Below are 25,641 nucleotides of genomic sequence, written 5' to 3'. Positions count from 1 at the left end.
TCCCAGTGTCTGTGTCATGTTATCATACGCTCTGATATACTCTATCTGTTCACAGGCAGCAGTGAGTCTACCTGACAACCCACCTCTCCATCTGACCACCATCATCCCAGTGTCTGTGTCACGTTATCATACGCTTTGATATACTCTATCTGTTCACAGGCAGCAGTGAGTCTACCTGACAACCCACCTCTCCATCTGACCACCATCATCCCAGTGTCTGTGTCACGTTATCATACGCTCTGATATACTCTATCTGTTCACAGGCAGCAGTGAGTCTACCTGACAACCCACCTCTCCAACTGACCACCATCATCCCACTGTCTGTGTCATGTTATCATACACTCTGTTATACTCTGTCTGTCCACAGACAGCAGTGATTCTACCTGACCACCATCATCCCAGTGTCTGTGTCATGTTATCATACACTCTGATATACTCTATCTGTTCACAGGCAGCAGTGAGTCTACCTGACAATCCACCTCTCCATCTGACCACAATGATTCCAGTGGTGTCTGCAATATTATGGATTCTTGGGATGGTGCTCAAAGTCCGCTACTTGAAGACGTCTCTCATTTTTCTGACTGCAGTCCTCTCTCACCACATTCGTGATGCCACCACTGAAGGGCTCTGGCTGGCTCCCTTCTCAAACACTCATGTGGAGTACTGGACGTATGTAGCAGTTACCATGGTGATCCCGGTGCTTGTCAGGAAAGTTTTCGTCCGTTTCTTGTCAGAGAAGAAAGTATTGTACAGCAGTGTAGAGACAGCTGCCATGATACCGACCATATTCACTGCTAAGTATTGATAGCCATGGTTACATTGATGTTGCCTGGGGGCATTCACAGATGAGACTGTTGCCATGGTTACTGTGATACTGTAATTCGTTATTGACAGATAAGCCTGTTGTCATGGTTACAGTAATACTGCAATTGTGTAATGACATATAAGCCTGTTCTCAGTGTAACAGTGATACTGTAATCCTTTTTTGAGAGATAAACCTGTCGTCATGGTCACAATAATACTGTAATTGTGTAATGACTGATGAGCCTATTGTCAGCATTACAGTGACACTGTACTCCTTTATTGACAGATAAGCCTGTTGTCATGGATACAGTATGACTGACTGTGTATTTATAGATGAGATTGTTGTCACGGTTACAGTGATTCTGTAATTACATGTTGACAAATGAGGCTGTTGTCATAGTTACAGTGATACTCTGTATGTGTAGATGTGCCACATGTCATGGCTGCATTTATTATTGCACCAAGGCTGAGTGGAGGGTAGTGAAAGAAGTGCATTAAATCATGGTTCTGTGTTATGCGGTAGGTGTTTATGTTTTTGTTCCCTTTACAACTGATTTTGTGCGAAGTTGAAGTGCAAACTTGTGGTCCTTTTACACAACACACTTCCAAGGCATATACAAATATACCTGTGAATACACTATGACATGAAACCTGGAGAGAGTTGTCTCCCTTCCAGTAGAAGGTTGTACAGTGTTATGCCTGATGTGATGTGCAGGTATGAGGGAGAGGTCAGTTTCATTGTACTATCTACAATACTTGAAGCCTGGGGTCGATCTGACTTAGTTACATATTTTCAAAGGGCGGTGGGGTAGCCCAGTGGTTAAAGCTTTCGCTCGTCACATTGAAGACCCGGGTTTGATTCCCCACATGGGTACAATGTGTGAGGCTCATCTCTGGTGTCCCCTCCCGTTATATTACTGGAATATTGCTACAAGCAGCGTAAGACCCAACTCACTCACTCACTACATATTTTTTCTTTAGTTATGTTCTTCAGAAAATGACTTTTTGTCAAGCTTTTGCTGGAATTTACACATGAATAAATTATTGATGATATCTGTACAGTTGGTTTTGCAGTTATTAGAGCTCGGACGATACATCATGATACATATAAGTTTGATAAAGCTATCGTATCATCAACTGGTGTATCGAGACAACATGATACACAACTTTTTTTCAAAACAGTATTATATCCTAAGTATGTTAAAGTACTTAGTTAGAGAAAAATACGCAAGTATGATAGAGTTACTTGTTTGTTTATTACAATAGTGTTACTGTTATGCAGAAATACCTTGAAATAAATCATTTTAAATCTTAATACTGTGTCATTCTTTCAAGGTGTATGTAAATTATATTGTAATGAAGAAGTATGCATTTAGTCTTTGTACTTAAAACGTGTGTGTGTGCGCGTGTGCAGGCTTGGTCTCGTCGCTGTATGGCTGAAGTCACGCACTCACTCACTCACTCACTGTTATTCCATGTTGTGATGTCAATCACTGGATTGCCTGATCCAGGACTGATTATTTACAGATCACTGTCAATTATCAGAATATTGTTGATTGGGGTGTTAAACAACAAACAAACAATAAACTATATTCAGTGATTATCTCCTTCTATTGTATAAATAGCATGTAAAATAAACTCTGGAATTTCTCCATTTGTCTAAACAAATTCACTGTGGGAGATGATTTACATTTGCAACAATCACAAATAGAAAGCAAATAATTTTTGTTTTGTGTGTTTGGTGTTTAATGCTGCACCCAGCAATATTCCAGCTATGTGGTGACAGTCTTTAAATAATCGAGCCTGGACCAGACAATCAAGTGATCAACATCATGAGCATCGACCTAGGCATTTAGATACGATGAGATGTGTCTACCAAGTCAGGGAGCCTGACCACCCGATCCCGTTAGTCGCCTCTTATGACAAGCATAGGTTGCTGATGACCAAATTCTGACCCACATCTTCACGGGTCCTATATTGTTTTCATTCATTTCCCAGTAGAGGTGACCGCCTCCGTGGTGTAGTGGTTACAGCGTCCGCCCGGAGAGCGGAAGGTCGTGGGTTCGATCCCCGACCGCGTCATACCAAAAGACGTTAAAATATGGTACTTGTTGGTACCTGCCTGGCGCTCGGCATTAATGGGTACAACAAGGACTGGTCGGCTAGGAGTCATTATAATGTGTCTGAGTGGGGTATTCATGCTTCACTGCGGCATGGTATCTCAGTGGCCTAGCACTATAAAACCAGCTTAAGTCTGGGCTAGTACAAGCAGCTGCACATACACATACACACGCATGCACGTCGTCATATGAGCGAAATATTCTCAAGTACGACGTAAAACCAAATTTCACCTCACCTCACCCAGTAGAGGTCCTTGACCAACTTGATACGCTGGTATTTAGACGTAGGGATGTGCTTTGGTGAATGATAAAGCAAAGCAATGTAAAGTAATATATCTTTATTCATAATACCTGTATATACATTGATATAAATAGAGAGTCTCACCCAAGTGTCTACTGATAACAATTATATCAACACGAGTTGATAAAGTTACAAATGTTCACTTTTATCAATGAGTGTTGATGTATTTGATATCAGAAGACACGGGGTGAGATTCAATCTATCATAAAAAATCACTCGTCGTTAGTATTAAATGAAAAAATGTACATTTCTGAACACGGTGCTGCCATTAGACTTTCAGTGCAGTGATGTCATAGCATTGTGACATCTTCAAGTTTATACTGTCATGGAACTGATACGTCAGTGCATTTTACAAAATCTACTGTCAAAACGATATCTCCCAGGGCGTTAAGAGTACTGGACAATCACGAGTAGGTAGGTGGGTGGGTGGATGGGCTTTGAGAGCACTTGACAGTGAGTTGAGTTGAGTTGAGTTGAGCTTTACGTCACATCGTCATTATTCCAGCCATATAGTGACGAGAACGAGTCTGCATTAATATACATTGTAAGTACAAAGTCAAAATTAGTTTTGTTTGACAGTGACGAGTAGGGTGCGTTAGGAGCACTGGACAGTGACGAATAGGGGGTTAAGAGGACTGGACAGTGACGAGTAGGGGGCGTTAAGAGCACAGGCCAGTGACGAGTAGGGAGGCATTAAGAGCACTTGACAGTAACGAGTAGGGAGGCGTTAAGAGCATGGGACGATGACGAGTAGGGGGTTAAGAGGACAGGACAGTCACTGTCTTGGCTGACAACCCAAGTAGATATGACCGACTCTTGATGTTAAATTGTGAATGTCACAGATGTGTGCCTGAGTGTCCCACCTCTGACACACTAGATTATAACATAACTCGGCTATATTCTAGCTATATGGCGGCGGTCTGTAAATAAGCGAGTCTGGACCAGACAATCCACTGATCAACATCATAAGCATCGACATACACAAATGGAATACAATGACATGTGTCCACCAAGTCAGCGAGCCTGACCACCTGATCTTGTTAGTCAACTCTTACAGCACAGCATGGGTTGCTGAAGGCCAAATCCAACCTAGATTTTCAAGGGTCAATGGTACGCACAACGATTCTCTGGATATATAGAACTTAATACACGAACTAAGAATATTCTCTTTATGTAATAGCAAACATACTCTTGGTGGTCTGGTTACGTCTTTTGAATATTTTTGTGGCGAGTTCCATCTTGCATCAGTAAGTTTTTTCTGTGCACATGTGCCCTCAGGTTACCTTGATGTTGCAGCCTTGGTTTGGCTATGATATCGATAAAGTTGAAATGTGCATGTTAACATGTTGCGGCTTGGTGACACCTGGGTAGGAAAAATAGAAACCAATTGGCTTATTTCTGTCCTCCATCAAGGTTCCGTGTATGAAAATGTCACACAGAAGGGAGATTTGCAACACAATCCACACATACGGACATACTCCTCGACCCTACTCCTCACCTTTGTTATCTTGGTGTTACGGAAGTTGACAGGACAGTCACTGTCTTGGCTGACAACCCAAGTAGATATGACCAACTCTTAAAAACTCGAGGAAATGGACATCCAGTTCGTAAATGTTAAACGATTCACCCTCACATACACCATATCTTGTCCAGAACTCATTTCACTGGTTATCAATTTAATTCTTAATTCTGCCTTTATCATGGCGTGTCTCAGCATTGGTTCTGTAATGAGAAGGTGTTGGATCATTCTGGTTGGCAATTTCTGAAATTTCTATATGCTGTCTGCTTTGCTGAGGGAAGGCTGTCTGCCGTGATGCCAAGGGAAACGTTGTTCTATATTTAGCAGTTGTTCACCTTCGAGTGTCGTATACTGATAGTCCGCAGGGTTTTTGTTTCGCTTTGAGAATGATTGATTTCTTTGTTGTGTGCCTTCTGAATCTGAACGACTGATCCTGTTTGGATAGGTTGGATCTCTCCTGCGTGTTGGTTGACCTTCTGTTATTTTCTTGGAGGTTGTTCTTAATCTTGACATATCCAGCCATTTCTGCAGGTGAGTTTGATCTTTGTCCCTTTTTCTTGCTCTCCAATCGCTTGTGTTTAAATTATGCATTGTTCCCTCTAAGTGACTAAACATTTGTTTATCAAGTCGAGCAGAAGATATGCACATTGCCTTGTCCCTCTGTGTGCTCTGTGAAGGTGCCATGTGATCGAAATGCCCAAGAGGATATTCTTTATTCTTTGCTTCTTCTATTTTCGCCATTTGCCCGTGATTACACGATTCTGATGTCTGAGAATCGGTATTTTGTGAATGAAGATCCTCTTGCACTGTGCCATCTTTGAAGCTGGAAGGCAAATATGATACTCAATATTTATTTGTAAGCCATATGACTGGAATATTGTGGTATACATCACACAAAATAACGTGTGAACAAATTACATTTTGCATATGTTGTTTTTTATAAGTATACGTACTGGAACAAATAAATCATGCATGTCAACTTATTTTACTTTAGTAGCACTTAATGTCCTGTTCATGCCACTCACAATCATGTTCTCCGTTTTGGGTATGATGTTACCGACGTCAGTGTATTCCATTCAAATACAATCTGGTGAAGTAACAAAGGTCATCGTACAATAAAACAACTATAGTCTGGCAGAAAATGTTTCGTTGCGGGTATTGGTCACTTTACTCAAAAACTACAAGTACTAATCAGAACAGCCACCTGGCCATTCACTGGTAGTGACACCATGCACATTTGGATGGCCAGATGGCAGTTCCGATACGTCGCCTAATGCCCTTGACAGGTATGATGTTATTGTGTCTTGACATAATGATACCTTATATAGACCACTTTTTGATTATTAAATCATAATTCATCAAATTCAAAATTCACAGTAGTAGAACAATTATAACGCATCTTACCCAATTAGAAAACAATTGTACTTTGAGTTTTTGAGTAAAATAACCAAACACCGTTACGAAAAGTTTTCTGCCAGATTATAGATGTGTGCATACAGGTTTAGCGTATGAATATCAAGTTGAGCTAGTTCCATGGTAATAGAAGTAGAGTAACTTGAATACCCACCCAAGAATCTCCGGTGTCAGTGACCTAGACACTGCATCAGCTGCAACAATGGGTTCAGTCAAAATGTTAAATGTGTAAAGAATGATGAGCCGCTGACAGTAAGTTCTCACAGAAAGCAAATTTTATTAATAACAAAACTTATGTTCTAACATACATGAATCCTTATTGCGGCAAATTAGAATGTTCACAGTTGCCACAGCAAAACTCGTCAAGTATCTTCACTAATAAAATGCTCATAACAAGCAGTAAGTATCTGGCTAAATATGTCACAATCTTTATTGGATTTAAATGAGGTATAGATTCAATTGAACATCCTCTCAAATCAAAAGTAGTGAACATATACTTACTCCCCACGGTATACATCTGCGTCTCTTCATCTCGTGAATATATACTGAATGATTCCATTTCTGCTATCTGGGATTTAGAGTCAGCACGGCGCAGTGTGTTCTCTAATTGTTCCTCCGCCCTTTTCATGTTCAAGCAAACCAGCTCCATCAATCTGTTGCGTTTTTCTTCATCCTGCACCTTTGCACTGCGGTTAACAACAGCTGACGCCAAGGTTCTTCGAGCAGCTGCAATCTCTGTTATCACCGTCATACCAGTAAGTTAAAGCACATATATGTTCTCAAATGTGAGAATAAGTTAAAATTTGACACCCAATAGTAATGTGACTAGGTTTACTCTTATACATTCCAGCATTTCAGTATTACTTAGTCATAAGATTCATGTTTGGTATTCATTTTGTATGAATATGAGCGCCGATTATTCTACTGTTGTGTTTCTTTCTTTTTTTCAGATTTTACTATTCTTTCTTTGTTAGACATTATCTGATTTTTAGAAAATGAACGAGAAGCTTACCTGCTCGAAATAGAATCCTACCCCCTTTCCACGACGACAAGAGCACATCGCCTTCTTCCAAGTTGTCATCAGCATGACTCCTGTCGTAATTGATCGATATGTACAGGTTTTGTGCTTTCCTGTAAACACAGCGGAAAGTTAGACAAATGCTTCCCAAGAATTGGTTCTTTTATTTAGCTTACATTTGGGTTCTCAGTGAACTACGAGGGGCGTTCAATATAATATGCACCATCAATATAACACCAAGTCGCATAAAGGTTTTTGCACTTTTATTTTTCAATATAGTGTTCATTCACCTCAATACACTTATTCAATTCGTCCTTCAAGCTTTTGATAACACTTTTGTAGAAATCCGCAAATTGGCCCTCTAACCACGCTTCTGTGGTAACCTTTATGTCCTCGTCATCCATGTAGGGCAGTTTCATTTGCCGGAACAGGAAATAGTCCACTGGGGGCTAGATCTGGGCTGTAGAGTGGGTGGTTTAACTGTCCACATTCACGTATGGCGGCCTGTGCAATTCTTGACTTGTAAACCGGAACGTTGTCATACAAAGGTAGAACACCATCTGTTCAATTCTCTCAGTATTTCTGGCAAATGGACATATCAAGATGGTCGTGAATAATGGTTTTGACAGTTCCAACTGATCTTTGTTATTCCTTAGAAAGTTGAGATACTTTCATTTTTTGGTCAGACAAAATTCTTCTTTCTATAGCGGCTATGGTTTCCAGTTGGGTGGCATCTGAAGGCCTATCTGACCTTGGGTCATCGTCTATGGACTCCCTACCCCTTTTAAACTGTAGAGACAAACAGCAAACTATGAAATAATCAGGAGCATCCTTGGCCATCACTTAAGATATACTTTGCATCCCTCCTGGGTAAGGAGCTCTATTACAGCATGTTGTTCATGTTTGAGAGGCTACAGAAGGAAGTTCTTGGTGGGTTCGGCTAGGCAGCGCTTCCTGGGAGATGTCGTAATAACTATCTTGGCTGCGTGTAGAGGGGGCAAGGTCCTGAGCTGATGATAATCAGGATCACCCGGAACCCTTTTTCCTGGATACTTTTTTTTGCTGCATACTATTTTTAATCTGTAGAACATATTAAATAATAGTGCATATTTATAATGCGCATGATCTTGTCGCTACATTAAAGTACATACATAATGTATACAGAGTGAGTGAGTGAGTTAATATTTAACGTCACATCGGCAATATTTCAGCCATATCGTGACGAGAACATGCGATATTAGAATGAAATATATGTATATTATAAAAACCTGCCGACGAAGGACAGTAAAAATACTAGACAATCACAGATATCAATATAAAACTAGCAAACAAAGCTAAAATATTCCAATTAAAGAAGTCAATACAATGTAAAAATCGGCTATAGATCGCCAACAACTGAAGTTAGATCACCATACTAGGAACCATGGGGACTTACATTACTTTTGCTACCTGCATGGACCCTAGTTGGATTTACACCATCCCTTCAGCCATTGGCGACAGAAGAGAAATCTAGCCATAAATTAAAAACACACTTATTCTACGATTAAAAACCTGGTACACTTAAATTGACATTGAAAGTTTTGGGACTTACGTACCCCCTCAGGAGGACAATAATTTTACGCTACGTCAACCCCCTTTGAGGGTACAGCCACTAACAATCTCAGTTACTAATATAAACTACCAATAATAAAATATTTAACTATTTACAAATCAGTCAACAAATCTATTTTTTTTTTAAAAATGCAAGAATTAAATGAGAACTGACATTATTAAAAAGATCCTTCAGTGTTTTGGATGTGAAATAGATATCCCTTGTGATGGAATATTCAATGCAGTCAAGCAAGACATGCTTGACCGTGATCCTTTCATCACAAGGGATACAAAACGGAGGATCTTCGCCTTTCAATAAATATTCATGAGTATATATCTGGTATGGCCAATGCGACATCGTCATATAATGACCTCCTCAAATCTGGACTGACAACCCAAGTAGGTGTAACCAATGTAGGGTTTTATTGCATGTAATTTATTAATACCTACTTGGGTGTCCCACTTCTTTTGCATTAGATCGCGGATGTATGTTCTAATGTTGGCTTTATAATCAGAGTATGGGATAAGAAGTGGTGTCACAGATTTGTTGAGTGCTGCCTTAGCAGCAATATCAGCCATCGTGTTCCCAGAAATGCCAACGTGGCTGGGTAACCAACAAAAGACGATGTCGCATTGGCCAGTAGCAAGTTCATTGTACAACTCAATAATTTCTAACAAAAGTGGATGTTTGCAAGAAAGATTTTTAATAGCCTGAAGACACGAAAGAGAATCGGAAAATATGATATATTGTTTATATTTACGGTGTTTATTAATATATTTAAGAGCTGTTAAGATGGCGTTTGCTTCTGCTGTAAATATAGAGCTGTTATCTGGTATTCTAGAAGATATTGTTCTGGATCCAACGACAGTGGCACATGCCACTGCGCCACCATCCTTGGACCCATCTGTAAATAAGGATTTGTATGTAGTATATTTATTTCTTAATTGACTAAATTCTTGTTTATACTGTAATTCATTTGTTTCTGATTTTTTAAATGTAGTTAATGTTAGGTCAACTTGTGGTCGAACCAATTGCCAAGGCGGAGAAGAAAGAAAACGGGAAGGAGCTATATGTTCTAGCTCAATGCCAGCAGCAGAAAGAAAAGGTTTCACTCTTATACCAAGAGGCGGAACAAGAGAAGGCTTCTTGTTATACAGATCTTCATATAGTGGATTAAAGACACAGTTATATGCAGGGTTTGACTCATTGGAATAAAGTTTTGTAATATACTGTAAAGTTAATTTGATACGGCGTTGTGTAAGAGATGGCTCATCAGCCTCGACGTAAAGGCTGTCAACAGGTGATGTTCTAAAGGAACCAAGACATAGTCTTAGACCTTGGTGGTGGACAGAATCTAAAAGTTTTAGATTACTGGTGCAGGCTCCACCATAAACGATGGAGCCATAATCAAGTTTAGAACGGATCAATGATCGATATAATTGTAGGAGGGTAGCTTGATCCCTCCCACTTAGAATTGGAAACGACTTTCAACAAGTCAAGTGCCTTCAAGCATTTAGTTTTTAGTGACTTGATATGGGGAAGAAAAGTTAGATGCGAGTCAAAATTAAACCCAAGAACTTGGCCTCCTTTACAACTTTGATGGGAGTGCCATTGAGAAACAGTTCCGGGTCTTTATGCGGTTTATATTTTCTACAAAAATGTATACAATTAGTTTTGGATTTAGAAAATTTAAAACCGTTTTCAAGACACCATTTATGTATTTTATTTAAACACAGCTGCATTTGCCGTTCAATAGTATGCATATTCTTACCGCGACAAGAAATATTAAAATCATCCACAAAAGTGATCCATCAATTGAATCGTTTAAAACCTTTGATAAACTGTTAATCTTGATGCTAAACAGTGTTACAGACAAAATACTGCCTTGCGGGACTCCTGATCCTGATTATAATGGTCAGACAGGGTTGAACCCACTCGGACTTGGAATTGCCTGTTATTTAAAAGTTGGATATAAAGTGAGGCAAACGGCCTCGTAATCCAAAGTCATGTAAATCTTTTAAAATCCCATGTTTCCATGTTGTGTCGTATGCTTTTCTAAATCGAAAAGATCGACACTGCATGTTGTTTATTAATTATGGCATTTTTCACAAAAGATTCTAAGCGCACCAAATGATCGATGGTACTACGGTTTTTACGGAAACCACATTGTATATTAGTTATAAGGTTATTGGTTTCCAAGTACCAAACAAGTCGATTATTTATCATGCGTTCCATGGTCTTGCAAACACAGCTAGTTAATGAAATTGGCCTATAATTGGAAGGATCAGTATGATCACGTCCAGGTTTAGGGATGGGCACAATTATAGCATCGCGCCACGACGAAGGAAATTGTCCAGATGTCCAAATGACATCAAAATAGATAAGAGCGTCTCTAAACATGATTCAGGTAAGTGTTTCAGGAGTTGATAATGTATACCATCGGCTCCTGAAGCAGTATCGTGAAACTTGGTCAAGAGCAGTATGAAGCTCATGTATCGAAAAGGTTTCATTGTAGTCTTCCCCATTGTCTGAATTGAAATTAATAGATTTCTTTTCCTGCTGTCTTTGATATTTCTGGAATTCAGGTACATAGTTTGATGAAGAAGAATGTTTGGCCAAAGTTTCTCCAAGTTTATTTGCTATGTCAGATTTATCAGTTAATAATTCATCTCCATTTTTTAGATGCTTAATGCTAGATTTAGAGCCCTTACCTTTTATTTTCTGAATCATGTTCCAAACCTTTGATATTGGCGTGCGCGAATTGATGTTTGAGACATAGTTTCGCCAAGATTGGCGTTTATTTTGTTTATAAGTACGCCGTGCTTTGGCGTTTAAAATTCTAAATTTGTTTAAATTGTGGACCATAGGATGGCGACGGAAATAATGTTCAGCTTTCTTCCGTGCCTTGCGAGCTTGTTTGCATTCAGCGTTAAACCATGGTTTACGTACATGAGGAACTGCAGAGGATTTGGGGATACACTTGTCAGCTATGTGTCTGAGCTCATCTGAAAAACATTTGATGGCATCAGGAAGATCATGAAAAAGTTCAGGTTTGAGTATGTCAGCACAGAAAGTTTCATATAAAGGCCAGTTAGCCTTCTTAAAGTTCCATCTTGATGATGGAGGAACATCAGATGGATTCACTGGTTTGAGAATTGTTGGGAAATGGTCACTTCCACACAGGTCGTCGTGGACTGACCACTCGAATTCACTCAATAAGTCTGAGGTAGTAATCGATAAATCAAGAGCTGAATAAGTTCCTGTGCCAGGATGTAAATATGTGCTAGAACCGTCATTATATATGCATAAATCATTGTCTGAACAAAAGTCTTCTAATAGTTTACCTTTAGCATTAGTTGTTGTACCACCCCAGAGCGGGTTGTGGCCATTTAAATCTCCCATAATGATACAAGGTTTTGGGAGTTGGTCATATAAATTTTGAAGATCAGTCTTCTGAATGACTGAAGATGGTGAGATATACAAAGAACATAATGTGATTGCAACGTGTAAAGTGAGTCGCACTGCAACTGCTTGAAGATTAGAAGTAAGTGTAATAGGGCTATGGATAACATTCTGTTTGACTAGGATTGAAGAACCTCCAGTGGCCCTGTCACCCGGAGGTGAGAAAGAATGATAAGCATTGAAATAACGTAGGTCAAAGGATCTGTCTGCTTTAAATAAGTCTCCTGCAAACAGAATGCTGACGGCATACAATCCTGGACTAATAACAGTAATTCATTATAATTATGCCGTAGTCCTCTGCAATTCCACTGTACGATGTTGTTCGAATCAACTATCTTTTCGGGGGATTTATTGGGGATCTACCCCGCACTGTTTTGGAGGGCGACAAGCTTTGTGCCCTAGAATGGACATTTTCGGACACGTCCATGTCCTCAAGTGATCCATATTTGTTGTAAAGGTTAATTTTATTTTCAGACCCTTTTGGGGTTCTGCCACTTTGTTTTTTCGAATAATCAGGCTTAGGTTTATTCTTCCCTTTATTAATGTGATGTACATGAGCTTGCGATGGAGACCTTGTGGTAGACTGAGATGATGTACCATGATCATGATCTGGCTCTGGTTGACTGTCGGACCTGTCAGGAAGTGATTCTACTGTTTGAATTGATACTGCAGTGGAGAAAATCTGTGGAGAAGTGGTGTTCACCCAAGTCAAATTTGTTTGGCAGCTTGAAGATGATGTAGTTACTTTAAGTGTTGCCTCAGATGGAGTCCTGGTTTTGGAGGCATACGTTTCTTTTAATTCAGATCTTTGGACAAGCTGTTTGGCTTCGGCAAAAATAATATTTTGAGTGAATTTGATCTTATTGATCTCCATCTGTAGCTTCCAACTTGGGCAGTCTTTAGAGAAAGAGGAATGGTCTCCAGAACAATTTGTGCATTTCTTATAATTACTTGCACAATCTTCTGTCGTGTGTGTCTTCTCACCACAGTGAGCACACACAACAGACAATGTGCAAGAATTTACACCATGGCCGTATTTCTGGCACTTGAAACATCTCAGTGGATTCGGAATGTACGTATCCACTTTGATTTGACAGTAACCAGCCTTTATGGAAGTAGGAGCAGTTGGAGTGGAGAATGAAAACAAATAGGTGTTCGTTTGTTGGATCTCATTGTTTTTTTTCGGACAGTGAAACGTTTCACGTAGAGCACACCTTGTTCCTTCATCTCTGATGCAATGTCAATTTCTAGCATATCAGCAAACAGTCGGTCTCGGTCTCTCACAATACCCTTGCTGGTGTTAAGCGTTCGGTGAGCCGAGACTGATACGGGAATGCCGACAAAAGATTTAGTTGACAGAAGGTTGTTTGCCTGATGTCTCTTACTGCATTCAACAAGTAGAGAACCTGTCCGTAAACGTTTGACCTGTTTTACATCACCTGCAATTCCTTGTATGCCTTTTGAAACAGCAAAAGGGTTCAGTTTTAAAGGAGTCTTGTCAACAGTCTCAAGCACTAGAAAACGTGGCCAGTATTCAATAGAAGTGGACGGTCGTTGGTCATTAACCTCAGGATCTGTGTCAAGAGGACGTTTCTTTTTGGTAATAGGGGTTTCGGTAGCCATGGTTAGTGTTTAAGGGTTCATCATCCGAGCTCCCCACCCACCACGGAGTATCACAAAGGACAATGCTAAAAGCAAGTGGGTCTCCAACTTGCAGCACCAAGGATACTCGGATGATATACTCAAGCAGAAAAACTAAAATAATAATTTTTCCACCGGATTGGCCCATGAGCCACCGCCTTCTGCGCATAAGACTCTAGGCAAATTACAAAATTGAAGTGACTCATTTTGAATTTAAATATATAATCATGCAGCCAAGACATCTGATAAATTTTGAACAGTTTCCGAAATTTGTGCATCACAATATACATACACAGGGCTTGGCATGACCAGCCGATTGGTTGAACCGGGCCCATCCAACCACCCGTCTAGGTGAAGTCAGGGCCGAAGTGGTGTGTTGGGCAAAGGAACACTGTTCCTGGAACCAGTGCCCTCAACCACCAGAATCCCTTCCTCCACCGACACAGGGGCGCAACCCACGGCAAACGGGTTGGTGGACCAAAATATGCCCCCCGGGTCCACAACGGGGGGTTGAAAGGCGCTTAGCGTGACCCAGCAACCACCACGAGGAGGTGGCCTTTCATGGGTGCCTAATGTATACAGAATTAATATAAGCTACAACAGAATAGATGCATAATGCATAAGAAATTAAGAAAAGCTTTTGATAGTATTGAGCGAAGAGGTAAGTTTTGAGATTTTATTTAAAGTGTTTCAGGTCAAGGGGGAGAGAATTCCACAATACAGGGCAGTGTAGGAGAATGTTCTGAAGGCAAAGATTTTAAGTTTGTAATAAGACATGGTTTTGTTACTGTGAGCAAAGTTCGTGGGCTGGACTGTAGGGACTGATCAGGGCCTTGTTTCTCAAAGGGATGATAGCGCTACGAGTCGTAAGTGTATGTTAAGGTATGGGAGTTACGATCATCTTGGCGCTACGATCGTTTTGTGAAATGGGGCCCAGATCCTCAATGTAAGGTGGAGTCTGTTCATGAAGGGGCATGTATGTGAGGCACAGTATCTTAAATTGAATCCTGACTCTCACAGGTAACCAGCAGAGCTGCTTTAGAAGTGGGGAAATGTTGCTGCGTTTAGAAGTGTGGCTGTATTTTGAACTTTTTGTAGTCTGTCTAGTAGAGTGTCAGGGAGGCCAATATTATTTAGTCTGATGAGAATGAGTGCAGGAGCAAGTTCTGTAGTGATAAGAGAACGGATTCTGCCAATCACTCTAAGACGAGAGAAACAGGTTCTGCACAAGTTTTTTACCTGGACTTTCATGGACAGACAGGGATCCAAGATCCTTCACTGAGTGTGGTGGTGTGGTGGTGTGGTGGTGTGGTGGTGTAATTTCAGAGTCTGCTGTAACAGCAGTAGATTCAATATCTTCCCTCTAAGCTTATTCCCAACTACGACAGCCTTTGTTTTATCATCATTAAGTTTTTGTTTGTTTGCAGTCATCCATGACTTCAGATCACTACTATAGTCTGGGAGTTTGACAAGCGCTTAACCAGAACTCGCCCTGAGAAGATAGTTGTGTGAAAGATGAACCTTTAGACGGATATTCACAGCTTTTCCACTTTAGATGAAAAAGAATAGTATTGATACAAGTTGAAAGTTCTCAGTGTTATGTAAATCCAGGTTGTCCTTCTTCAAGAGAGGCTTAGCCACTGCAGTTCAGAAGATTGTGGGAATCTTCGAGATTCCAGGGTTTTATTCACTAAGCTTGTGATATTTGGGAGGAGAATACCGACTTGATATATCCGCTGTGTTGGTGCAGAATCTAAAGTAGTCGACTTGGATGAACGAATAATGTCAAGTACCTCACTCTCCTGGAAAGAACCGAGGTCAATCTGGGGTTCGCCACTGAACTGTATGTCACTCCGATTCAGCATGTGCACCTGTGGGGAACTGTGTTAGGTCTTGCCTAATCTTGTTGATCTGTCCCAAGAAAAACTGATTAAACCAATAAGCTAGGTCTGTGGGACAGAAAGGAAGTTTATTCTCTGTGAACCTCAAGGTGATGCTTCCGCCAACTTTTCAGCTTCCCGGTGATTCCACATGGCTTCATGATCTTCATGACTGCTACAAGGAGTACTTGTCCGGACCCTGTGCATGTTTGTCCGAGAGTGTAATAGAGCTAGGGATTCTCATCCTCATTGCATTGCACACAATGAAGTAGAACTTTTAAGGTCTGAGCAGTAACCAACTGTTCTACCTGTTTCAGCTTGAACACGTTTACAGTCACAAACACAAGGTGAGACAATTGTCTGTCCTCAACAGTCACTGTTTTGGCAATTTCACTGACATCAAGGGGCATAACCCAATCCAAAATATTCCCAGATGTATCTTTTGGGTAAATGACATGTTGCTTGAGTCCATATGAATGAAGGTGATGACTTTGAATGATCTCGAATGGCTTTGGAACAACTGTTGTTTTGGATCCAGATGTCAATTCAACATTGAAGTGACTGATATTTTTAGAAGTAATACATGCACAATGGGTTACATGATACCCGCAATCAACCAAAGATGGGGACATGATTTTGGGGCTTTCAAGAAAAGGTGGGCATGCGGCAACTATCTTTTTTGCTCGTAATCCAATTATATTTATAAATATTTGTACAACAGACATGTCGACAATAATGAAATTTAGAGAAAGTATATGTGTTTAAAGGCACAATGTCACACATTTCCGACAATATTTTGAGCTTTATTATATACGTAGCTTCCCATTGACGTAATAAAGACTTAGTATCCCGTACGACTTGCCTGAAATCGATAATAGAAACTTTGAGGTGAAGAGCTTCCAAACAGACAACACTTGCAATATACTAAATGTAAACAATTGCTCCATACATCGAAAACTCTGCTATTGGTGTTTGCCGAACTGTTTTCAATCACAAGTTATGCATAGGATATTCGTAAAGAGCACTCCAAGGGACATAACTCGATAGAGTTCGCTTGAAATAACGTTCGGCCTGTACAGGCCGCGAGAGTCGATTCAATGTAGTGTTGAATTAATTCATTTGAACTTTAAAGTTTAATACTGTAATCTAAATATGTAATCTTTTTTTTAACAAATTAGGTGATAGCTTCCCTGAGGGCTCAAAGTTAGTACTTTTGAGAGAAATGCATTAACTATTTTTAGAGAAGTGTTGTGTGATATAGACGACGATACATCAATAAAAATCTTACCTTAGTTCTTCAAATTCTCTCTTTTCTTCTGATCTTGAATAGATAGATGTGTGGCCAATCAGAGCTAACCTGTAGCCTAGTTCACAGGCCAGGAGCATTGTATAGTCTGAACATTTGGGATACACAGTTTTGGTATTTTTCTCTTCCATCAGTTCAATAAATTCTTCAAATACGTCTTGATCAAAATATACAGTTTCTTCGGAAACTCCAGAAAATCGTTGAACAAACTTGCAGGTTGCCAGCTTCCGAAGAAAGGTTTCCATAGTCAGTATTAATGTTACTAAAGTTGAGGGAAGAACTTTTGTCGGCGATTGTGTCTCAACATTGAAAAGTTTTCGCTTGAAATGTTCTCGGCTTCTAAAGTCGTCAGGTGTCACAACTACAGACAAGGCTTTGAATTCAACCAATGTTTTGCTTATCCATTCTTCCAGGTTTCTTTTCATCTGCAAGTTGTAACTGGTTAAATCATACCCCCGTTTTCTGTTCTTTGCAACAGTGAGTAGGACAGCTGGTTTATGGTTTGCAAAAATGCACATGTCACATATCAACTCGGTCTTGATCTTGTGAAATCGATTAGGATGTCTTGGAAACAGACAATGAAAAGACCCTCCAACGTAGATAAAAGCTCCCCATCTATATGTTTCTTCAAGTACCGACAGAATCTCTGGGTACATACTTGACAACATCTTGTGCATACATTTAGGGTAGGTAACCACTTTACCTGCAACACCAATTTGTGTTAGTATATTGCGGTTATAGCTTACACAATTATTATGACTAAGGTAAGATTTGTAATTACTTGCAGAAGCAGCAGCCTTCCAATAGACCAATCCAGTCTGTCAATCAAAACTGGCGCATGCGTCAATTTTGGCCAATCAGCAGGCTGGGCGTGCTGTGTGGATTTGTCAGACTTATTTCCGGGGTCAAATGATGCCTCCGAAGCGATGTGACGTAAAGCCCAACTCAACTCAACTCAACTATTACATATTGCTGCTGTTTGATGTGTACCTTTAACGAAACCATTACGGTCAAGGCCAAAACATTGAGGAGGATCAAGGAGCGCGAAAGGCCTAACGATCACTTAAATGTCTGCACCATGGTTCACGAAACCTACTTCTGCCTACAGATAAGAATTTGCATGAATTTCTACACTTTTGCACATGTGCAAAATCATAACCAATTGATGACAACAAATAGCAATTTAAGACTTTGCAAGTGTTATAAACACGGACAGTTCTTGTAACTACAAAGTTGTTTTTGCTTAACGTTTTTAGTCCCTACTTGGCATTGAGTTGGTACGCCATAAAGCTGGAATGAGACAGGCAAGAAAGCCGTGACACAATGTAAACAAATCTGACAGCAATCTGATTTCGGTTAGGGTCGACCGAAATAGCAAAACTTGTTACACGAAAAGACAATGTGGCGGATATTGTCCCCTTCGCTCTTAGATATTCTTAAGTTTGTCACACATTTTAAATGATATTTTTAAATATATTTACTGATAAGATAATTCTGCAAGTGATTGCTATTATCATAACTCACTGAAGTTATTTCAACATCCAGAGAATTTGAAAAAGCAAAGGCAACGTTTCGGTCGCACCTTGGTCAGACAAAATCGAGTCCTGGAACAGAATAACTTACAAAAATCTCAGCTGACTTTTCATGTAACGGCATAAATATTGAAACACATATTTAACCCAGATCAGTTTTTTAGGAGGTTACTAATATTTGAAGACTGAGCCAAAGTCAGTGTTTATTAAGATGTTGGTTTTGGAAAAATTGTTCAAGGTTTGTTGGGGGTTATTTGGAAAATGAGCTTGATATTAAATTGACACTGGTTTGTAGGAAGTGAAGGCTTCAGGACATTTTCATTTGTGTTTTTCCTAAACTTTTGTTATGACTTTTACCCAATTCTGAATCAACTTTACTATAATTTTTATGACATTAGTAAGTATCTCAGAAAAGGAAATAGATCAAAATTAGTGTTATGTCCTCTAGGGATATGGTCTCAGATCTAATAAAACAAAGATTATCATTAATGTAATTGTATTGACAAAAAGCTTTGAACATAGGATATATTCTTTGCACCTTATTTACACTAGTAGTTAGCAGTTCAACATTTCTGATGAAAAAAGAAATTGAATGCATTTGTATTATGTGTAACATTCTATTTCAATGCTAGTTAATTGTTCGAATAACTGTGGATCCTCTGTTCAAAGATTTTGCATCACAGGTTTCCTATTTCTGGAAGACGGGTCAGTGTACAGGTGCAGACCGTATCTTGGATCTTCTTTGTGTTCTGGTGTTGTGACATACCTGTACATAAACGCTGGCAGTTCATGAAGTCCAGTACTGTGGAAGTTTGTATGTAAATTAGGATTCCACAATAAAGTACATATAGGAAAATAAAATGGAAAGTTGATTAAAATATGGATTTCCTTATATTCAGTGTCATTTTAGGATGGTGTAAAGATTTTGAAGAGGGAAACTTTACTGAGAAGAGCTGCAGATCAGCTGTTGAATATTTGTTTCAGTGTATGTCCAGATACATCCGTGGAAACATACTGTTTACAAGCCCAATCACATTTTCCTGATTTCCAAATAAGATCAAATAGGTTATGCTGTGATTGATTTGTTTACGTTAATTATGTACAGACAAATAGGTTGCATGAAGTAGTAGACGGGAAATATTTTCTGCTTTGTAGTTACCATTCTTTTAATTCATTAAAAGATAGAAACACATGTTTTCAGATTATTGATTTAGCTACATTTGAACAACTCCAACGGATAACTACAAGTAAAGGTGCCTCGCGCAGTGTTGACCATCTATTTATAGATACCGAAACGATCTGCAACATGAACATGTGGTTGTGTTCTCGGTTTTCATACAATTATGATGGGATTTGTTTTAGAAAAAAACAAAGCAAGAAAATTCAGATACCCTTCCTCTGCTAATATCTTTGAAGAAGGGGAATTGCCAGATAGATTAATTGATTCGAGAGAAAGTATGCTTCCTACTAACACGTATAACTTCCCTTTTTAAATATTCACAAACGATGGATACCAAAGTACCACAAGCCGACTGAACATCAACAACGTTCGCAATCATGCACGTTTCGCCGGCGGTGACGCCATTGTGATTAGTCAGTGGTTGTCCCCCCTAACGTCAAAAACGAAGTGGGCGGGGCTTATCGGCCGGGACTGGATCTGTCTATTGCACTGAAGTCTTGTAAATACTAAATCGCCTACAGCTGACCCGATTATGGTCTAAACTATGTAACAATTCGACTATTATGACATATATAGTTTGGTTTGGGGGGGGGGGAAATTATTATATCTTCCTGTTCTAAGGCAGGAAAATGTTGCAAATATCGCCGTACCAACAGCTGCTTATACGTCTGAAGAACTGACATGTCTGATTAAATATAGTTGGAGGCATCGTCGCCAGCTTGTGTGAACAAGAGGATGTTGTGTGAACTGGAGGCTTGTGTCAGCCTCCGGGAAACATTTCACAAGTTCCTAACGAGTGAGTGAGTGAGTTATTATTTAACGTCACATCGGCAATATTTCAGCCATATCGTGACGAGAACATTCGATAATGAAATGAAATACATGCATGTTATAAAAACCTGCCAACGAAGGACAGTAAAACAACTAGAATATCACAGATATGTATGTAAAACTAGTAAGTAAACTAAAATATGGTACTTTTAAATGACAATACAATATAAAAACGGGCTATTGATCGCCAACACCTGAAGGTAGATCACCATACTAGGAACCATGGGGACTTACATTACTTTTGCTACCTGCATGGACCCTAGCTGGATTTACACCATCCCTTCAGCCATTGGCGACAGAAGAGAAATCTAGCCATACATTAAAAACACAAATATACTACGATTAAAAACCTGGTACACTTAAACTGACTTGAAATGTTTTGGGACTTACGTACCCTCTCAGGAGGACAATAATTTTACACTACTTCAACCCCCTTTGAGGGTACAGCCACTAACAATCTCAGTTACTAATTTAATTACCAATAATAAAATATTTATCTATTTACAAATCTGTTAACAAATCTAATTCTTTTAAAAATTCAACTATTAAATGATAATTAACATTATAAAAAAGATCCTTCAATGTTTTGACATTAAAATACTTATCCCTTGTGATGGAGTACTCAACACAGTCAAGCAAGACATGCTTGACCGTGATTCGTTCATCACAAGGGATACAAAACGGAGGATCCTCACCTTTCAATAGGTACCCATGCGTATATCGTGTGTGGCCAATACGACATCGTCGCATAATGACCTCTTCAAATCTGGACTGACAACCCAAGTGAGTGTAACCGATATAGGGTTTTATTTCATGTAATTTATTGATACCTACTTGGGTGTCCCACTTCTTTTGCATCAGATCACGGATACAAGATCGTATAGCAGCTTTGTAATCAGAGTATGGGATCAGAAGTGGTGTCACAGATTTGTTGAGTGCTGCCTTAGCAGCAATATCAGCCATTGTGTTCCCAGAAATGCCAACGTGGCTGGGTAACCAACAAAAGACGATGTCGCATTGGCCAGTAGCAAGTTCATTGTACAATTCAATAATTTCTAATAAAAGTGGATGTTTGCAAGAAAGATTTTTAATAGCCTGAAGACACGAAAGAGAATCTGAAAAGATGATATATTGTTTATATTTACGGTGTTTATTAATATATTTAAGAGCTGTTAGTATTGCGTTTGCTTCTGCTGTGAAAATTGAACTGTCATTGGGTAGTCGAGAAGATATTGTTTTGGACCCAATGACAGTGGCACAAGCAACCGCGCCACCATCCTTGGATCCATCTGTATATAAGGATTTATAGGTATTATATTTATTTCTTAATTGACTAAATTCTTGTTTATACTGTAAATCATTAGTTTCTGATTTTTTAAATGTTGTTAATGTTAAGTCAACTTGTGGCCTCACCAATTGCCAAGGAGGAGAAGAAAGAGGACGGGAAGGAGCTATATTTTCCAGCTCAATGCCGGCAGCAGAAATGAAAGGCTTAATTCTGTGCCCAAGAGGCGGAACAAGAGAAGGTTTTTTGTTGTATAAATCCTCATAGAGGGGATTAAAGACACAATTGAATGCAGGATTAGAATCGCTAGAATATAGTTTAGTAACGTATTGTAAGGATAATTTTATCCGACGTTGTATAAGAGAAGGCTCATCTGCTTCAACATAGAGACTATCAATAGGAGAGGTTCTAAAGGACCCAAGACAAAGTCTTAGGCCTTGGTGGTGAACAGAATCAAGTAGTTTTAGGTTGCTTTTGCAGGCTCCACCATATACGATGGAGCCATAATCAAGTTTCGAGCGGACCAGTGATCGATATAGGTGGAGGAGGGTAGCTTGATCCCCTCCCCACTTTGAGTTGGAAACAACTTTTAACAAATCGAGTGCCTTCAGGCATTTGGCTTTAAGTGATTTAATATGTGGCAAAAAAGTTAAATGGGAGTCGAAAATGAGACCCAAGAATTTGGCCTCCTTAACAACTTTGATGGGAGTGCCATTTAAAGATAGTTCTGGATCTTTATGCGGTTTATATTTTCTACAAAAGTGTAGACAATTAGTTTTGGATTTAGAAAATTTAAAACCGTTTTCAAGACACCATTTATTTATTTTATTTAAACACATCTGCAATTGCCGTTCAATGGTATGCATATTTTTACCACGACAAGAAATGTTAAAATCATCCACAAAAAGTGATCCATCAATTGAATCCTTTAAAACCTTGGATAAACTGTTAATTTTGATACTAAATAAAGTGACAGACAAAATACTGCCTTGAGGGACACCCTGATCCTGATTGTAATGATCAGACAGGGTTGAACCCACTCGGACTTGAAATTGTCTGTCTTTCAAAAACCGTGATATAAAAAGAGGCAAACGGCCTCTCAAACCAAAGTCATGTAAATCCTTCAAAATGCCATGCTTCCAGGTCGTATCATAAGCTTTCTGAAGATCAAAGAAAATTGATACAGCATGTTGTTTACTTACTATAGCATTCTTAACAAAGGATTCCAAGCGTACCAAATGATCAATGGTACTACGATTTTTCCTGAAACCACATTGAATATTGGTAATAAGGTTATTGGTTTCAAGATACCAAGTTAATCTATTATTCACCATACGTTCCATGGTTTTACAAACACAGCTAGTTAGAGAGATCGGTCTGTAAATAGACGGATCTGTATGATCCTTACCAGGTTTTGGTATTGGGACTACAATGGCATTACGCCATGAAGGAGGAAATTCTCCAGACGTCCATATTTTGTCAAATAGTTCTAAAAGTGTCATCAGACATGGTTCCGGTAAGTGTTTCAATAGATGGTAATGTATATTATCATCACCCGCTGCAGTGTCATGAGCTTGCTCAAGAGCAGTATGTAGCTCATGTAATGGAAACACTTCATTATAATCTTCACCGTTATTTGAGTCGAAATTAAGTTTGTTCTTTTCCTGTTGTTTCTGATATCTCTGAAACTCAGGGACATAATTTGCCGATGATGAATTTTTGGCAAGAGTTTCGCCAATTTTATTTGCAATGTTGCATTTGTCAGTTATGAAATCGTCACCATCTTTAAGATGATGATCAACAGATTTGGAACCTTTGCCTTTTATTCTCTGAACCATGTTCCACACCTTAGACATTGGCGTGCGTGAGTTAATATTGGAGACATATTTCCTCCAAGATTGTCGTTTGTTTTGTTTGAAGGTACGACGTGCCTTTGCATTGAGTATTTTGAATTTATTTAAATTATGGACAGTTGGATGGTGGCGGAAATAATGTTCTGCCTTTCCTCGCCTTTCTGGCTTGTCTACAGTCTGTATTAAACCATGGTTTCCGTACATGTGGAGTTGTAGAGGATTTCGGTATACACTCGTCAGCTATTTCATTTAAAACGTCAGCAAAAATCTGAATGGGATCAGTTATATCACTGAAACATTCAGGTCGCAATTTAGATTTACATAAAGTTTGATATAAAGACCAGTTCGCCTTCGAAAAGTTCCATCTTGTATACGATGGAGAATCAGATGGAGTTATTTCTGAAAGGATAGTTGGGAAGTGGTCACTTCCACAAAGGTCATTATGAACAGACCAATCAAATTCATTCAGGAGGGTAGAATCTGCAAGAGACAAATCTAGAGAAGAATAAGTGCCAGTTGCAGGATGCAGATAGGTGCTTGAATCATCATTAAATATGCACAGGTCATTATTGGAAATGAAATCTTCAATTATTTTGCCTTTACTATTAGTGTTTGTACTGCCCCAGAGTGGGTTGTGACCATTTAGGTCACCCATAATAACACATGGCTTTGGGAGTTGATCATAGAGTGATTGAAGATCAGTCAGCTGAAGGTTCGATGAAGGCGGAATATACAGAGAGCACAATGTAAATGCTACACCCAGAGTAAGTCGCACTGCAACAGCTTGGAGAGTAGTATTAAGAGTAACAGTGCTGTGAATAACATTCTGTCGTATAAGGATAGTAGAACCTCCAGTAGCTCTATCACCTGGAGGGGAAAAATAATGATAGGCTTCAAACTGGCGTAAGTTAAAATGATCTGTTTGTTTCAGATATGTCTCTTGCAGACAGAACGCTGATGGTGTTAAATCTTGGACAATTAGCTGTATTTCATTAAAATTTGTCCGGAGTCCTCTACAGTTCCACTGCACGATATTGGTAGATAAACCTATCTTTTAGGCGGATTAATTGGGGATCTACCCCGCACTGTTCTTGGGCGACAAGCTATGTGCCCTAGAATGGACGTTTTCAGACACGTCCATGTCCTCAAGTGATCCGTATTTGTTATATAACTGAATTCTATTTTCCGACCCTTTTGGGGCTCTGCCACTTTGTTTTTTGAAAGCATCAAGCTTCTGTTTATGTGTGCTTTTAGCAGTTTGCTGAGTATCAGATGACGATTGAGATTGTGATCGTGACTGAGTGAGTGACTTGTGATCTGAAGATGACTCTGCCTGCCTTTCAGATGTACTAGGAAGTGATTCCGTGGTTTGAGATGATATAGCAGGATATAAACACTGTGGACTGTCACTTTTGACCCAAGTCAAGTTTGTTTGACAGCTTGTCGATGATGTAGATACTTTAGGGCTTGATTCAGTTGGTGTTTTGGTTATTGAAGCATAACTTTCTGTAAGTTCAGAGCTCTTTACAAGTTTTTTGGCATCAGAAAAACTGATGTTCTGGGTGAATTTGATCTTGTTGATCTGCATATGCTCTTTCCAAATCGGACACACTTTTGAGAAAGATGAATGTTCTCCTGAACAGTTAGTGCATTTTTTAAAGGTACTTGTACAATCTTCAGTTGTGTGTGTCTTCTCACCACAGTGAGCACACACAACAGACAATGTACAAGTATTTACACCATGTCCATACTTCTGGCATTTAAAGCATCTCAGCGGATTAGGAATGTAGGTGTCAACATTGATATTGCAATAACCTGCTTTCAGTGATTTGGGAGCAGTGGGTGACGAAAAGGAAAACAGATAAGTATTTGTCTGAACAGTTTCATTGTTTTTACGGATTGAAA

At 39.3% G+C, this 25,641-nt stretch overlaps 1 protein-coding gene across 1 annotated transcript in view; it reads right to left on the bottom strand.

The window, feature by feature from the left end:
* Positions 1–4,806: 4,806 nt before the first annotated feature.
* The window catches only part of LOC124265331, a 118,863-nt gene continuing 98,028 nt past the window's right edge, over positions 4,807–25,641 (bottom strand). Inside the window, exons 7-11 of the mRNA XM_046700117.1 lie at positions 17,038–17,758; positions 7,170–7,288; positions 6,659–6,892; positions 6,312–6,351; positions 4,807–5,567 (exon numbers count right to left, since the gene is read on the bottom strand). Coding sequence (XP_046556073.1) covers positions 4,997–5,567; positions 6,312–6,351; positions 6,659–6,892; positions 7,170–7,288; positions 17,038–17,758 — 1,685 coding nt within the window. The 3' untranslated portion in view covers positions 4,807–4,996. The remainder of the gene's footprint in view (positions 5,568–6,311; positions 6,352–6,658; positions 6,893–7,169; positions 7,289–17,037; positions 17,759–25,641) is intronic.

Source organism: Haliotis rubra, unplaced genomic scaffold (genome assembly GCF_003918875.1).
Source record: "Haliotis rubra isolate DU_JTF1 unplaced genomic scaffold, ASM391887v1 Scf971, whole genome shotgun sequence".
NCBI classification, from domain to species: Eukaryota; Metazoa; Mollusca; class Gastropoda; order Lepetellida; family Haliotidae; genus Haliotis; species Haliotis rubra.
This window is presented reverse-complemented; position numbering and strand designations above follow the sequence as displayed.